The sequence below is a fragment of the Oncorhynchus kisutch genome, linkage group LG30 (assembly GCF_002021735.2).
Source record: "Oncorhynchus kisutch isolate 150728-3 linkage group LG30, Okis_V2, whole genome shotgun sequence".
NCBI lineage: Eukaryota > Metazoa > Chordata > Actinopteri > Salmoniformes > Salmonidae > Oncorhynchus > Oncorhynchus kisutch.
This window is the reverse complement of record NC_034203.2, coordinates 26329398-26348012: the sequence shown is the minus strand read 5'-3', so window position 1 is coordinate 26348012 and position 18615 is coordinate 26329398. Positions and strand designations below refer to the sequence as shown.

The window sequence follows — 18615 nt, the reverse complement described above, 5'->3', positions numbered from 1 at the left end:
CTCATCTCAGTGTCTCGCTTGGCTGCACGCGTCCCAGAGAAACAAGACAGTGAGTCTGCCGGACGTCTCCACTTCTGCAGATCTACACAGACACATGCCGGTGCCGACCTCAACCCAACTTCAGACAGTCTGACTGACCTCCGCGCTTGTCCCAAATCATAAATTCATCATCGTTATACAAGAGGCCATTGCCATAATCATAAGGAATTACACAATAAAGGATGAAATTACCAATATGAAAATCTATTATACCGTCCATTAAGTCTCCATCACAATAAGGAGAGAGGAGGAGATGGCTAAGGTCACAATGACCTCCTTCAGGTTTAGAACCATCCATTTATTGGCGTGCCACAAAGATCTGCTACAGAGGAGCACAATGCACATGGCAAATGGCATGAAATTGGGAGTCATGACGCTGATAGTGTGTCCCAAGTGGCACCCTATTCCTTATATAGTGCACTGCTTTTGACCAGGGCCCCAAAAGTAGTGCAAAACATAAGGAATAGGGTGCCATTTAAGATGCATACAATGGCAATGCGTAAAGGATAGAGAGACAGGGAGCATTTTGGGAACAACATAATGCCTTCTGGGAACAACACACCATGTGCCAATCACAGCATGGAATAGTGGCAGAGTACGCCCTCTTCTCTTTCACATTAAACCATGATGTTCCCTCACTTTAACACCCAGTCATCTTCTTCCCTCTTCTACTCCCTCTGGTCCATCCTGTCCACCTCTTCATTCACTACTATCTCATTGTTTCCCTACTGGCCAGGCCAGTTCTGTCCAAACAGAATCCTGTTCAGTGATGGTAGATTCAAATCAAACCATAGACTAATTGACAAAGACTGCATGGCTAGGTCATGTTCACCTTGGATTAAAAAGAACCCATCTGTATATTGCCATATTCAAATTGAATGTGAAACAATGAAAAGTGTTACTGCTGTGTTTATATGAATGTGTAATCACTTCATATGGGCTTCTAAGGTGTCTGTTCCCTTACCACTGAATGTGTGCGCTGGTGCTGTATGTGTGAGAGCTGTTGGTGTGTGTGTGAAAGAGAGAGAGGGCCGTCAGTATAGCGAGTGTGTGGAGGAGTGGTGTGGTAATGCCTTGGCACATATCACTGTGGTGATTCAGTGAGCGAGGGAGGACGGTAGGCAGTGGGAAGAAAAGAGGGAGGGAGAGAATGTAGAGCGAGACGGAGAGCTGATGCATTGCTGAAATTAGGTCAGCTCAGCGCCCCTCTTAACGAGGTGGAGGGTTCATCTTTAAACGGATGGAAAGAAAATACAACTAAAGTGATGGAAAAGTGTTTTGATAAATAGGAGGCTTCCATTGCGCTTTTAAAAAGCCAGATTAGTCATAGCTAGTTATGTTAGTGGGGATATCAGACCATTATCCCAAAGTAGGCCACAGTGCAATATTTGGCTGTTGACAACTGTTTCCTGAAAGCTCTGTTATAGAGGAGAAATGGACACGCCTTTTAAAACGCATCAGAGAGCTGTTGGCATTGCAGAAGAGGCATGCTTGGTCTAGTGCTACATTATAGATGTTGAAGATATTTAACATATCAAATGGACACGTCGCTCTATTTATGAAAATACAATGGAGTCTGTTCTAGTCACTATCCATCTGTGACTAGAACAGATGAAAAATGAAAAGATCCTGGTCCACCTTTCAACCCTCCTTGGGCAGGTTGTGTGTGTGCATGCGTGTGCTCCCTCTCTCACCGTGTGAGCTTGGTGCCTATCTGCTGCCTAGACTCCAGCCTCTCCTCATCAGTCTGCATGGGCAGGATGTTCTTCTCCTCCAGCTCGCTCTTAGATGGACGGTTACTCAGCTTGACAGCCAGAGAATCCTTCCTCAACACTTTCAGACCCAGGGTACCTAGACACAGACACCAGGAGTTAAAAACACAACATTAACCTAACGTGTGTGTGTCCACCATGGTGATCTTACTTGTAAAGAGCGAGTCATCATCCTCGTCATCATCTTCATCATCCTCATCATCATCATCCTCGTTTTTGTACATGCTGGGCAGGTCCTCATAGTCAGACTCGTTGGGCATGTTCTCTTTGTCGTCCTCGTCGATGATCTCAGAGGGCACCTGGCTTCTGTCCAGAAGACTACACTGACCAGAATGCATTGCATTGCTGCAGGGAGAAGAGGCCAAGAGATAGGTGTTAATGTTAGTGGTAATGATGGATAGAGAGAGATTGAATCTTCATATTAATCTACCACTTTTCCTTTTCCAGTGTGAATCTAATGGTTGCTTTAGAAATGCAACAATGTGCTTTAGAGAGACACTATGATCATGACTCTACAAGTGGTTGACTCATTCCCTATCTCCTGTGTAGTCATCTGAGAAAATGGCAGTCTGGCTGGAATTGCCTTGACGCACTCGATGCGCGAGGTCGAGGCTGTGCCATTTCTGGATCATGGTCATTAGCACCAAATTGTCCACCTTGACTTGCAGCCATTGAACTAGTGAGACAGACAAACATATCTGGTTATGCGAGCAATAGCTTCCTAGCAGGGAGGTCAGTCTGACTGCCACATTAGCCTTCATACCATTAGAAAAGGTTGGTGACCACTGATCAGAGTCAAAATCATTTTCAGCGTCAAAAAGCAAGCAGAGATCTAGCGCTCAGAATTTTTAAAAACACGACTTCAAAAGAAATGGTAACCTATGCAACATTACCTTGTAAAAATAGTCGGAATGAGGATTGTGTAGTAGGTCTAATGCATTAATCACAGCATATTGGCTATGCTTGGTCTGACAGTATTGTTATTCTCAGACTATATTATTATATTATGTATCAAAACTCAAGCTTTGATAACAAAATAGATACGTTGTATCACTTGTGAGGCACAGCTGAGCATAAATTGAAATAAATTATTTTACTGAACTGATGGTACCAGCATCTGATGGTCAGTCTCAGCGGAGTGAGAACGCAGCAGAGGGCCCCATTCTCTCTCCTTTCCTCCGGTGAGACTGACCAGAGAGGGGACAGTCGTCCACCTGATGGCGAAACTCGAGTCACACCACATTATTTCTACCTCATGCACAAATCCATGTTCCTATGACCAGAGAAAGTGAAATATTCCTCAATATTAAAATTGACATGAGCTACTAATGATAAAACACAGGCCTAATGATAACTAATTCATTCCAGATACAGTGCTGGTTGTAGCACGAGTGGAATTAGGGAGAAGCACATTATGTCTTGAATTTAAAAAAGTAACTTTTGACAGTGCTGTATAAAAACTTAAACATGAACTCAAACAGCAGCTCTTTGCTGTATTCTTTGACAGTCTCTCTCGCTGGTCAAGGTTTTAAAAGTGATTAAATCTCACATAGGCTAGTATCAAAATTTGCTGTGGGGTTGTGGAAGCTATAGGCACAGTGATTTGAGCTATCTGATTGGCCAGCACAGTAGGCACACTTGATTTAGCTCTCCTGGTCCGCCGGGTAGGCAGTGTTCGTCCCTTCAGATAAATGAAATGGTTCAAAATGGGAACACCTTGCCTACCCGGCACGCTGGGCTTCTGAATCAAGTGCACCTGCCACCAACAGTGCAAAAAGTTAGGAACGCAAGGCCTTATCGTTGGCTTTTCTACAGAAATGTTTAGTGATTGACTAGGAATGCCTTGAAGATCGCGGTTGGTGACCACTGCATTAGATAGTTGCTCATATCCTTCACATCACAGACCATTCAGGTTCAAAGAAACAAAGTTGTCAATCAACTGGGTTCATGAGGGGCTGGTTCCATACTGTAGTCAGTTGTAGAGCGGGGTTTAAATCTACATAGCAGTGTGGGCTGTCTGATATCATGCTATGACTAATCACAAGCCCCTGCTGTTAGAGCCCACTAGGGACCATTCAGCTCACCATAAGACACGCAAAGCAAGCAATCAGAGGACCAGGGAGGAACTGTGTGTGTGCATGAATAAGAGGATCCCCTGCTGTGAGATGGTATCATACTCATGCATACATAGTCAACCTGAATGAATAAGAGGTCTGATATTTTGTTGCAGAAATAAGAGATCCTAGTTATTCTACACTACCCCTCTACACATGATATTCCAGTCTATACAAATGATACAATAATACTGGCTGTACCAACTCAATTCAGTTGAAAGGGAGAACAGCTGATCGATTCATTCTGGTCTATTTTTTTGTCCCAATTTTGAGATATTTTAACCAAGTGTCACATAAAATACAGAGAAATTAAGTCCAATTCCCCAATACATTTCTCCGTATTCATTTGGCCAATGTCTGCTAGGGGGAGGGAGGACAGGCTGTGGCATCAGTTGTGCCAGACTTGCCTCTGGAGGCAGCCTGTGTGCCATGGTGCCACACACAGTCTGCTATCAAAGTGGGCCACTCTGTCGCAGTGGAACGGGGCGAGCTAGGTCAGACCTCTACATCAAAGTCACATGGTGGCAGCCTGACCCCAATAACACCAGGCAGGGGTGATCTGACCTACAAACCAGCTGGACCTGCTATACTGGACAGATAGTGAGTCTTCAATACATACAAGTCTTCACATGTGATTAATTTACCTACGGTGAGTGTTGGAGACAGAAATGTATGATATAGAACAGATGTTACACTTCACTCCCATCATAAGTTGTACCATCTAAACTCTTAATTTCTACCTGCAACGTCCTGGACAAAAGCTATACAACCATAAAGATACATAATGGTTTTATTTAATAATGTGTATACAACAACTCACTTCTCCAGCCTCTGCAGGTTGAAGGCCAGCGTCTTGTTGAGCTCCTCGATGATGCGGCTGGGGGCATGGCCTTGCATGGAGCCATACTGCAGATGGAGCTGGTGGCCTTGGTTGTGTGCGTGTGCGTGTCCGTGGTTATGGTGCTTCCCGCCCCCCTTGAGCCCCTGGTGGAGGTTGGCTAGGGATGTGAGATGCGAGGGCAGCAGAGGGCCATGGTGGGTGGGATGGCCTTGGAGGTGGCCATGTGGAGGGGGGAACTTCGGTTGGGAGAAGGTGCCGAGGGGAGAGGGTGAGGAGCAAGAGTTGTCCATTCCCCCTTGAGGCACACAGATCATCAATTTCTTGGGAGGTAGAGGAGGAGATAACTTGCCTCCCTGGCCTGGCATACAAGGCAGCTTCATCTGCTGACACGAGTCTGCACAGAGAGACAGATGAGTAGAGAAAGACAGAAACAGGTAAACATCCATGTTTGATCTGTGCTTTGACATGTTCATTCTTCCACCATGTTTTTTATTTTTATTTTACCCCCTTTTCTCTCCCCAATTTCATGGTATCCAATCGGTAGTAGTTTGTCTCATCGCTGCAACTCCCGTACGGACTCGGGAGAGGCGAAGGTCGAGAGCCACGCGTCCTCCGAAACACAACCCAACCAAGCCGCACTGCTTCTTGACACAATGCACATCCAACCCGGATGCCAGCCACACCAATGTGTCAGGGGAAACACTGTAAACCTGGCGACCTGTTCAGCGTGCACTGCGCCCGCCAGCCACAGGAGTCGTTAGTGCGCAACGAGACACTAGCGACCTGCCGGCCAAACCCTCCCTAACCCGGACAATTGTGCGCTGCCTCATGGGCCTCCCGGTCATGGACGGCTGCGACAGAGCCTGGGCTTGAACCCAGTCTCTGGTGGCACAGCTAGCACAGACCACTGCGCCACCCAGGAGGCCCCTTCCACCATGTCTTAACTGGTAAGTGGTGAGTATAAGTAGGACTACAGATTAGTGTGTCCTGACCAGGGAAAGCGCAGTGCTCTAAGCACAATCACCAAGCCATATTGTAAGAGACGGGCAACAGTTGGATAGAGCAGATCAACATGACAGTATACAGTAGAATGCCCAGGTTTGATTGAGCAGGGAGAACTAGATTAGGCTATTGCCACTTCTAGCACAGACGGGCAGACAACAGCTGACCTGGCTACACTGGGACTTAATGACACTAATCTCTCCATCCGCACAGACAGTGTGTACGCGCATGTGTCTACTGACAATAGGTTTATGATTATTCAACTACATACCTGACTGAACAAACTTTCACTGTGTGTGTGTCTCAGAGCTCTGTACTGTAAGCCATTTGCCAGTTCAGTCAATCGTCTATCTTGGTATTCAGTGCCAAACATGATTACATTGTATGTAAAAACGCTTGTCCCAATGTTCCAGTTGTTGACAGGTCTGGGCCTTAGGTGTACACCTGTGTTTGTCCTTCCTCACTCTCAGGGGAGACAACTACAGGAAGAGCCTGACTGACACCATCCAATCCAATTTCCCTTTGTTGAAGGAGATCAGCAAATCTCGTTGTGGGTTTCACATATCTTTGGCACATTAACAGTGCCTTTGTATTAGTCTAACAAGGGGCATCAGTGGCAGGGTCGCTGTAGTTGTTGGTGTGTGTGCTTACCTGTGCTGTGGTTGGGGATCCTGTTGAAAGGTTTGGGGGGCAGCGCAGGGGGCTGTTTGTGGTACATGGGGGTCTTGGCGACGTTGTCCTGAACGTTGCTGGGGAAACCAACAGATTTCTTGGAAGGCAGGACCATGGACGACTTCATACTAGAGGGCTCCCGAGTGCAGACTCCACCCTCCATCGAGGATCGGAACTCCACGGTTGCTGGAGAAAGACACACACACCAATTATAAATATAATGTACAGACAACTGGAAATGAACGGTCTACAAAGGTGAAGAGAACTAATGTGCTGCATCATGCAGGTGAACATGAATGATATATGATAGTGACACACAGAGTACACTAAACATTAGGAGCGCCTTCATAATATTGAGTTGCACCTATCCTTTGCCGTCAGAACAACCTCAATTTGTTGGGGCATGGACTCTACAAGGCATCGAAAGTGTTCCACAGGGATGCTGACCCATGTCGACTCTAAAGCTTCCCATAGACTCTGAACAGCATGGCGCCGACAGAGATGGTCGTTCTTAGGAAACTATGCATTATTTTTTATTGTATTATTTCTTACATTGTTACCCTAGGAAATCTTATTACATACAGCTGAGAAAAACTATTGGATATAAGAGCAACATCAACTTACAAACATTACAACTAGGAATACGTCTTTCCCGAAGCAGATCCTCTGTTCAGACTAGAGGTCCACCGATTAATCGGAATGGCTGATTAATTAGGGCCAATTTCAAGTTCATAACAATCGGAAATCTGTATTTTTGGGCGCCGATTTGCCATTTTTTAAAAATACCTTTATTTAACTAGGCAAGTCAGTTAAGACTGAATGACGGCCTAGGAACGGTGGGTTAACTGCCTTGTTCAGGGGCAGAACGACAGATTTTCACCTTGACTTGACTATCAACTCCAGAAATGAGGCTGGTGTAACCGAAGTGAAATGGCTAGCTAGTTAGCACGCGCTAATAGCGTTTCAAACGTCACTCGCTCTGAGCCTTCTAGTAGTTGTTCCCCTTGCTCTGCATGGGTAATGCTGCTTCGATGGTGGCTGTTGTCGTTGTGTTGCTGGTTCAAGCCCAGGGAGGAGCGAGGAGAGGGACGGAAGCTATACTGTTACACTGGTAATACTAAAGTGCCTATAAGAACATCCAATAGTCAAATGTTAATCAAATACAAATGGTATAGAGGGAAATAGTCCTATAATTCCTATAATAACTACAACCTAAAACTTCTTACCTTGGAATATTAAAGACTCATGTTAAAAGGAACCACCAGCTTTCATATGTTCTCATGTTCTGAGCAAGGAACTGAAACGTTAGCTTTCTTACATAGCACATATTGCACTTTTACTTTTTTCTCCTACACTTTGTTTTTGCATTACTTAAACCAAATTGAACATGTTTCATTATTTATTTGAGGCTAAATTGATTTTATTGATGTATTATATTAAGTTAAAATAAGTGTTCATTCAGTATTGTTGTAATTGTCATTATCACAAATAAATAAAATGTTTAAAAAAATTAAAAAAATCTAAAAATAAATATATATATATATATAATATATATTTTTTAATATATATATATATATATATATATATATATATATATATATATATATATATATATATATATATGTATATTTAAAAAATAAATAAATAATTCCCTAAAAATAAATAAATAAATATATATATGTATATTTAAAAAATAAATAAATAATTCCTAAAAATAAATAAATAAATATATATATGTATATTTAAAAAATAAATAATTTCTAAAAATAAATAAATATATATATTTATAAATATGTATATTTAAAAAATAAATAAATAATTTCTAAAAATAAATAAATAAATAATTTCTAAAAATAAATAAATAAATAAATAAATAATTTCTAAAAATAAATAAATAAATAATTTCTAAAAATAAATAAATAAATAATTTCTAAAAATAAATAAATAAATAATTTCTAAAAATAAATAAATAAATAATTTCTAAAAATAAATAAATAAATAATTTCTAAAAATAAATAAATAAATAATTTCTAAAAATAAATAAATAAATAATTTCTAAAAATAAATAAATAAATAATTTCTAAAATAAATAAATAATTTCTAAAAATAAATAAATAATTTCTAAAAATAAATAAATAATTTCTAAAAATAAATAAATAATTTCTAAAAATAAATAAATAAATAATTTCTAAAAATAAATAAATAATTTCTAAAAATAAATAAATAATTTCTAAAAATAAATAAATAATTTCTAAAAATAAATAAATAATTTCTAAAAATAAATAAAATAAATATATATATATATATATATATATATATATATATATATATATATATATATATATATATATATATATATATATATATATATATATATATATATATATATATATATATATATATATATATAGGCCGATTAATCGGTATCGACTTTTTTGGTCCTCCAGTAAATCGGTATCGGCGTTGAAAATCATAATCGGTCGACCTCTAGTTCAGACCACCACCCAGGAATATGGAGTTCATTCCAGTAGGTGATTCAAAACAATGACACCGCAGAAGGACCAGACGAAACGGCCACCTGGCCAAATTCAAGCTAGGGTTGCCTTCCAGAGAGAGAGAGATTGTAACATTCTGTTTCATGGAAACATGGCCCTCTCGGCATATGTTTTCGGAATCGGTTCAGCCACCGGGCTTCTCTATGCGTTGCGCATACAGAGATAAACACCTCTCTGGGAAAAGGAAGGGCAGGGGTGCATGCTTTACGATTAACAACTCATGGTGTAATCATAACAACATACAGGAACTCAAGACCTTCTGTTCACCCGATCTAGAATTCCTTACAATCAAGTGCCGGCCATTTCACCTACCAAGAGAATTCTCGTCAGTTAGTCACAGCTGTGTACATTCCCCCTCAAGCAGACACCAAGACGGCCATCAAGGAACTTTACTGGACTATATGCAAACCATACATCCTGAAGCTGCATTTAATGCGTTAATAAATGTCTGAATATAAACAGTGAGGCTATTAACTCTGCAAGGCAATCAAACAAGTGAAACGCCAGTACAGGGACAAGGTGGAGTCGCAATTCAATGGCTCAGACATGAATTGTCTACAGGGTCTACAGGAAATCACAGACTACAAAAATAAATGCAGCCACGTCACAAACACAGACGCCACGCTTCCAGACAAACAAACACCTTCTTTGCGGATAATACAGTGCCACCGTCGTGGCCCGCAAACAAGGACAGCGCCCCCCTCTCCTTCTCCGTGGCTGACGTGAGTAAAACATTTAAACGTGTTAACCCTTGCAAGGCTCCTGGCCCAGACGGCACCCCTAACAACGTCCTCAAAGCATGCACAGGCCAGCTGGCTGGTGTGTTTACAGGTATATTCAAATCGCTCCCTATCCAAGTCTGTTGTCCCTACATGCTTCAAGATGGCTACCATTGTTCCTGTACCCAAGAAGGCAAAGAACTGAACCAAATTACTTCCGCCCCGTAGCACTCACTTCTGTCATCATGAAGTGCTTTGAGAGACTAGTCAAGGATCAGATCACTTCCACATTACCAGCCACCCTGACCCACTTCAGTTTGCATACCGCCCCAACAGGTCCACAGACGACACAATCGCCATCACACTGTTCATTGACTACAGCTCAGCATTCAACACCATAGTACCCGCCAAGCTCATCATCAAGCTGGAGACCCTGGGTCTCAACCCCGCCCTGTGCAAGTGGATCCTGGACTTCCTGACGGGCCGCCACCAGGTGGTGAAGGTAGGAAATAACGTCTCCACTTCGCTGAACCGCAACAATGGGGCCCCACAAGGGTGCATGCTCAGCCCCCTCCTGTACTCCCTGTTCACCCACGACTATGTGGCCAGGCACACCTCCAACTCAAATCATCAAGTTTGCAGACAACACAACAGTAGTGGGCTTGATTTCCAACAATGACGAGACAGCTTACAGGGAGGAGGTGAGGACACTCGGAGTGCGGTGTCAGGAAAATAACCTCTTACTCAACATCAACAAAACAGAGGGAGCACCCCCGGTCCACATTGAAGGGACAGCAGTGGAGAAGGTGGAAAGTTTGAAGTTCCTCTGTGTACACATCACATAAACTGAAATGGTCCACCCACACAGTGTGGTGAAGGTGCAACAGCGCCTCTTCAACATCAGGAGGCTGAAGAAGTTTGGGTTGTCACCCAAAACCCTGACAAACCTTTACAGATGCACAATCGTGAGCATCCGGTCAGGCTGGATCACAGCCTGGTATGGCAACTGCACCGCCCTCAACCGCAAGGCTCTCCAAAGGGTTTTGCTGTCTGCACAACGCATCACCGGGGGCAAACAACCTGCCCTCCATGACACCTACAGCACCCGATGTCCTTGATCTTTTTGGTGCCTTCCTGTGACATCAACCACCCGAGCCTGTTCACACCGCTACCATCCAGAAGGTGAGGTCAGTACAGGTGCATCAAAGCTGGGACCGAGAGACTGAAAAACAGCTTCTATCTCAAGGCCATCAGACTGCTAAACAGCAATCACTGATTCTGAGATGCTGCTGCCTACATTGAGACCCAATCACTGGTCACTTATAGCATAATGCCACTTTAAAGTTTACATATCATACATTACTCATACCACATGTACACTCAGCAACAAAAAAATAAACGTCCTCACAGTCAACTGCATTTATTTTCAGCAAACTTAACATGTGTAAATATTTGTATGAACATAACACGACTCAACAACTGAGACAAACTGAACAAGTTCCACAGACATGCGACTAACAGAAATGGAATAATGTGTCCCTGAACAAAGAGGTGTGGGGGAGGGCTCAAAATCAATAGTAAACAGTCAGTATCTGGTGTGGCCACCAGCTGCATTAAGTACTGCAGTGCATCTCCTCCTCATGGACTGCACCAGATTTACCAGTTCTTGTGGTGAGATGTTACCCCACTCTTCCACCAAGGCACCTGCAAGTTGCCGGACATTTCTGGGGGGGGGGGATGGTCCTAGCCCTCACCCTCCAATTCAACAGGTCCCAGACGTGCTCAATTTGATTAGGATCTTCGCTGGCCATGGCAGAATTTACATTCCTGTCTTGCAGGAAATCACGCACAGAACGAGCAATATGGCTGGTGGCATTGTCATCCATGTCAGGATGAGCCTGCAGGAAGGGTGCCACATGAGGGAGGAGGATGTCTTCCATGTAACACACAGCGTTGAGATTGCCTGCAATGACAACAAGCTCAGTCTGATGATGCTGTGACATCGCCCCAGACCATGACGAACCCTCCACCTCCAAATCAATCCTGCTCCAGAGTACAGGCCTTGGTGTAACGGTCATTCCTTCGATGATAAACGCGAATCCGACCATCACCCCTGGTGAGACAAAACCGTGACTCGTTAGTGAAGGCAATTTTTGCCAGTCCTATCTGGTCCAGCGACGGTGGGTTTGTGACCATAGGTGACGTTGTTGCTGGTGATGTCTGGTGAGGACCTGCCTTACAACAGGCCTACAAGCTCTCAGTCCAGCCTCTCTCAGCCTATTGCGGACAGTCTGAGCACTGATGGAGGGATTGTGCGTTCCTGGTGTAACTCAGGCAGTTGTTGCCATCCTGTACCTGTCCTGCAAGTGTGATGTTCGGATGTACTGATCCTGTGCAGGTGTTGTTACATGTGGTCTGCCACTGCAAGGATGATCAGCTGTCCGTCCGGTCTCCCTGTAGCGCTGTCATAAGCGTCTCAGTACACAATTTATTGACCTGGCCACATCTGCAGTCCACATGCCTCCTTGCAGCACGCCTAAGGCACGTTCACACAGATGAGCAGGGACCCTGGACATCTTTCTTTTGGTGTTTTTCAGAGTCAATAGAAAGGCCTCTTTAGTGTACTAAACTGTGACCTTAATTGCCTACCGTTTGTAAGATGTTAATGTCTTAACAATCGTTCCACAGGTGCATGTTCATTAATTGTTTATGGTTCATTGAAAAAGCATGGGAAACAGTCATTAAAACCCTTTACAATGAAGATCTGTGAAGTTATTTGGATTTTTACGAAGTATCTTTGAAAGACAGGGATGGGTTCTTTTTTTGCGGAGTTCATACCATCTATTGCACCTTAACTTTAGATTTGTGTATTTTAGGTAGTTGTTGGGGAATTGTTAAATTACTTCGATATTACTGCACTGTCGGAACTAGAAGCAGAAGCAGTTCGATATACTCACATTAACATCTTCTAACTATGTTTATGTGACAAATAACATTTGATTTGTGTCAAGTTGGCTGATGTCCTTTGGGTGGTGGACCATTCTTGATACACACAGGAAACTGTTGAACGTCAAAAACCCAGCAGCATTGCAGTTCTTGACACAAACTGGTACGCCTGGCACATACTTCCATACCCCGTTCAAAGGCCTTAAATATTTTTTATGACCCCTTCATCCTCAATGGCACCCATACACAATCCATGTCTGAATTGTCCCAAGGCTTAAAAATCCTTCATTAACCTAATGTTAATGTTAATGTTTTGTACATTCAGTGAGAACATACAGAAATCCTCCCACACAGGTGTTTTGCGCCCATCATTTCTTGTTGTGACATCCACAACGCACCAGAGCGCCTTGTTCCCGTCGCTTCAGGTCTGACGGCTTCTATTGGACCAAATCCTCACATATCAAAAAAGTTATGAAATGGTTGCATAATGACTGCAACACCTTGGAGGTGTTACTGGGAAACCTGGTAGGGAGACAGACTGATGTATGACACATGAGACCTCATATGGGCTGTCAAATGACCACAAGTTAATTGCAGTAGTGCAACTTGTCTTGGTTGACTTAGTCTTTTCCTCGTGCACACTGTCAGGTAAGAGGCCGTTGTTTCTAAGGACCGCGAAAGCTGAGATGCAATGAGTCAGCCTAATACAGCACGAGCAAAATCAGGCTGAGAAACAATCGTTCCAATACAAGAACAAGGTTTGAGAGGGATCAGACCATCCTCTCCCTTTCCCAGGTGCTACCAATACAAAGGATGAAGGGTGATTTGGAACACAGTAGGCTACTACAAAAATAACCATTCCTATTGTAGAAAATAACTTATATTATCACTATCACTGTCATTTTCATTAACCAACACTCCCATGTGAGTGCTACAGTAGGAGGGTTTGGAGACAGACAGTTGAGGTGTTACATTAAATCCAGGCACATGCAGCACCACTCCAGTGTCAGCCAGTTAAAAGCTGATTACAAGCCAGCAGCCAAATCAGAGGAGAGATTAACAAATGTTTTGGGAACTGATGTGATTAAATCAATTCTGTTTAATGAAATTCTATCTATTTTCCCTTTCGGACGACAGCTAATGGCAAGTCTCATAAGACCTTCATCCAGAAAACATACATCAACCATTTATGCCAGCAGCACTGGCAATGCCTCTCCTACTCTGTTCAATAACTCAAGTCATACTTCATTTCAGGTTCTTCAGTGACGAGTATAAAAACTACTTGCAACTATTCCCCACAATCAGAACAAATCATTTTCAGCATAAAAGAGAAAGTGGATTTTCCCAAAAAGAGTTAAGTGGTGAATATAAACTAACAAACAAACATCTTATGCAGGATGAGACTTGATTGGTAAAATGGAAAAAGATAAACAAGCTACTCCAGTGACAGCAGATGTATTATTAATTAAATGGCCGGACTATTTGCTTTGAACCCGGTTTATTTTTTGTTGCACTGACTCTTGCAGTGACTCTGCACACTCACTGGTTAAAGGAATTGTCCAAAAAGCTCAGAGATAGGATTGTGTAGAGGCACAGATCTGGGAAAGGGTACCAAAACATTTCTGCAGCATTGAAGTTTCCCAAGTACACAGTGGCCTCCATCATTCTTAAATGGAAGAAGTTTGGAACCACCCAGACTCTTCCTAGAGCTGGCCGCCCAGCAAAACTGAGCAATAAGGTGAGAAGGGCCTTGGTCAGGGAGGTGACCAAGAACCCGATGGTCACTCTGACAGAGCTCCAGACTTCCTCTATGGAGATGGGAGAACCTTCCAGAAGGACAACCATCTCTGCAGCGCTCCACCAATTATGGTAGAGTGTCCAGACGGAAGCCACTCCTCAGCATAAGGCACATGACAGCGCGCTTGGAGTTTGCCAAAAGCCACCTAAAGACTCTCAGACCATGAGAAACAAGAGTCTCTTGTCTGATGAAAAAAAGATGGAACTCTTTGGCCTGAATGCCAAGCACCATGTCTGGAGGAAACCTGGCACCATCCCTACGGTGAAGCATGGTGGCGGCAGCATCATGCTGTGGGGATGTTTTTTAGTGGCAGCGACTGGGAAACTAGGGAAAGATGAATGGAGCAAAGTACTGAGAGATCCTTGATGAAAACCTGCTCCAGAGCGCTCAGGACCTCAGACTGGGGTGAAGGTTAACCTTCCAACAGGACAACGACCCTAAGCACACAGCCAAGACAATGCAAGAGTGACTTCGGGACAAGTCTCTGAATGTCCTTGAGTGGCCCAGCCAGAGCCCGGAATTGAACCCGATCAAACAGCTCTATATTTATTGTAGCCAGCAGTAAGTACCAGTAGTATAGCAATGGTTTAGGAAACTGGCTCGTGTTCTGTCAAGTTGTCCACAGAGAGGGAGGCAGAATGCTTACTTCACCCATCAGCTCAACTTAACAGCATCTCTTAAACCCTGATGGACTTTCTACTTCCTCAGAAGATATCCTGACCAACAGGGTGGAGAACCTCTGTCAGATCCAAAACATGTTTAGATAAAACAAAACAGACAAACGTTTAAGGGTTTCTTTATTTTTACTATTTTCTACATTGTAGACTATAGTGAAGACATCAAAACTATGAAATAACACAGACGGAATCATGTAGTAACCAAGAAAAGAAAAGTGTAAAACAAATTAAAAACATATATTTTATATTTGAGATTCTTCAAATATCCACATTTTGCCTTGACAACTTTGCACACTCTGCCTTTTCTCAACCAGCTTCACCTGGTATGCTTTTTCAGCGGTCTTGAAGGAATTCCCACATATGCTGAGCACATGTTGGCTGCTTTTCCTTCACACGGTGATCCGACTCACACCAAACCATCTCAAATTTGGTTGAGGTTGGGGGATTGTGAAGGCCAGGTCATCTGACGCAGCACTCCATCACTCTCCTTTTTGGTAAAATAGCCCTTACACAGCCTGGAGGTGTGTTGGGTCATTGTTTTGTTGAAAAACAAATTATCATCTAAGCCCAAACCAGATTGGATGGCTTATCGCTGCAGAATGCTGTGGTAGCCATGCTGGTTAAGTGGGTCTTGAATTCTAAATAAATCAGACAGTGTCACTAGCAAAGCACCCCCACACCATTACACCTCCTCCTCCATGCTTTACGGTGGGAAATAAACGGAGGTCATCCATTCACCCACACCGGGTCTTACAAAGGCACGGCGGTTGGGAACCAAAAATCTCCAATTTGAACTCCAGACCAAAGGACAAATTTCCACCGGTCTAATGTCAATTGCAAATTTCTTGGCCCAAGCAAGTCTCTTCTTATTGGTGTCATTAAGTAGTGGTTTCTTTGCAGCAATTCAACCATGAAGGCCTGATTCACACAATCTCCTCTGAACAGTTGATGTTGAGATGGGTCTGTTATTTGAACTCTGAAGCATTTATTTGGCATTCAATTTCTGAGGCTGGTAACGCTGGGTCTTCCTTTCCTGTGACGGTCTCATGAATTAACTTTCAAAGTTCTTGTAATGTTCCAGATTGCCTGACCCTCATGTCTTAAAGTAATGGACTATCGTTTCTATTTGCTTATATGAGCAGTTCTTGCCATAATATGGACTTGGTATTTTGCCAAATAGGGCTATCTTCTGTATACCAGCCCTACCTTGTCACAACAAAACTGATTGGCTCAAACGCATTAAGAAGGAAAGAGATTCCACAAATTAATTTAAGGCACACCTGTTAATTGAAATGCATTCCAGGTGACTACCTTAAAGCTGGTTGAGAGAATGCCAAGAGTGTGCAAAGCTGTCATCAAGGCAAAGGGTGGCTATTTGAAGAATCTCAAATATATTTTGATTTGTTTAACACTTTTTTGGTTGCTACATGATTCCATAGTTGACGTCTTCAATGTAGAAAAACCCTTGAATGAGTAGGTGTCCAAAAACGTTTGACCAGTAGTATACGCACAGTCTCAATCTGCTAAATGTTCTATATTTTGAGTACTCAATATGTATGTATCATGAGTGAATGACTTTCTGAAAGTGATGGAATTTGGCATTTAGCTGAGCAGAACACCCAAGTCACATTCACGCAGCTCAGTTCACATACACACTCATTCACTGTAGGCTCAACAAAACAATGAGATGACCAAAACCATTATTTCTTTATGGCACATGATGAAGTGAATGAGGAAAGCATCTCACCTTTCTCAAAGATCTCTTTCAGCACACCTCTCTTGATCAGCTCTTCTCTGCTTTGCCTTACCGACATCTTCCTCTCCAACGCTGAGGGGAAACATGATTGTTAAATCATATATCAAATCAAGAGTGTGTGTGCATGAGCATTCGTATATGGAAAAACAGGAATACTATCTTCGATATCAAACCTGCAGTAAATCCTTGAACAGATTGTAATGGAGCCAAATCAGAAGATTAGGAAAACAAGGATGAGGTTAATTTTGGGATCAGCATCACCCATGTAATCAATATGTTAAAATATTGAAACATTTTCCCCTGGTTATATCTATAAATGTGTTCACTTGGTTCACAACATTGATTGGCACACTTGCGACTGAACCCTAACGCCATAAGCACTCTGGGGGCACTGAATCATGGGTCCTATGCATCACACTACATTCCCAAGAGGTCATACATTCACCATGGGGACACGAGGGACAGGTGATTTATTTTTATTCCTTTTCACTTAGTCTAAAATATTATGAACTGGTGACCACTGCCCATCAAATTCATTAGCAATGTAAAATTGGCAGTGAAATGAAAAATTGAAGAGGCCTCTAAATAGTCAAAACGAACACCTAATCCAGTTGTAAAGCACTAGCCTTAAGCCAAGGAAGATCTTCAAAAGGCATGAAGGAGGATGTTAACCTAATTTGTGAGAATGATGAGAATAAAAAAGGCAAAAGGTAGTGCAACATCACCTCCCAGTGTAATGCATTATGTATGAGCACATCGGGAAGGCATGTCCCAAAGTTAATGCTTCTGTATTTAGATCTCAGCAGTTGAGGGACTTAACCATTTATCGCTGGGCTGAACAGAGGCAGTTTACCGTCATGTTAGTAATATATATATATATTTAAAATCTACCCCAGCAAAGGAACCAATTAAGAATGTAAAATGAGGATCAGCAAAAACACTTGAGCAGCACACTGTGCAACAATCTCCCTGCAGGCCACCGGCTCTGGAAGTGAGACTGTGTGTATGTGCGCACTCAAACTCATAGTGTGTGCAGATGTGGTGTGTGTGTAATAAGGAGCTACAGCTCTCAACAGTAGGGGGACAGGGCCAATACACCTAGAACCCAAACAGAAGGCACACATGAGAATCATTTAAAAAAGGTCAGAAACTGTTGTGAGTCTCTAGTGCATGTTGTCAGAGTGAACCTCCGTGTTCTAATATGTCACATCGCATAAAGTTCAACATTATGAGCTCTTCCAGGACATCCAGATGTTTTAATTCACCATCCAAATTTCAAAGACTAGCCAGAGAAGCTCGTTGGGGATGGGAGAAGTGGAAATTGGGCAGTGTGCAAAAACATTATATTTTGAAGAACTGGACCGCTATACCAAAATATAATGCCATGAGCAGGATATCCACCTACATTACTAGTACAGCAGACAGGCAGAGGAATAGAAAAGCACAGATTTATTTTTATTTTTATACTCCCACCAGGGTTGTGCTCAATTCAGAATTGAGACTCAAATTCTTGAATTGAAGTAGTAAACAGGATACAGAATTGCAATTCAAATGCCTCTTCTAATCTATATTTAGGTGTAGTCTATACAAATACATACTGTACACAAAACAGACATGTCGTTACATACATGCATATAAAATATTGGATCTTCAGGACAAACTGGAAATTAATGATTGAGGAAAACTAAACCTGTACGTAAAGATTGTAAATTATGTTTCATTAT

General features: G+C 42.5%; 1 protein-coding gene across 4 annotated transcripts in view; it reads right to left on the bottom strand.

Moving 5' to 3' along the window:
• LOC109874468 (phosphatase and actin regulator 1) overlaps positions 1–18615 on the bottom strand; it is a 93557-nt gene that overhangs the window by 13316 nt on the left and 61626 nt on the right. For all 4 annotated transcript variants that reach the window (XM_031810657.1, XM_031810658.1, XM_031810656.1 and 1 more), the window contains exons 3-7: positions 16883–16963; positions 6420–6626; positions 4746–5160; positions 1963–2156; positions 1734–1890 (exon numbers count right to left, since the gene is read on the bottom strand). In XM_031810657.1, coding sequence (XP_031666517.1) covers positions 1734–1890; positions 1963–2156; positions 4746–5160; positions 6420–6626; positions 16883–16963 — 1054 coding nt within the window. The remainder of the gene's footprint in view (positions 1–1733; positions 1891–1962; positions 2157–4745; positions 5161–6419; positions 6627–16882; positions 16964–18615) is intronic.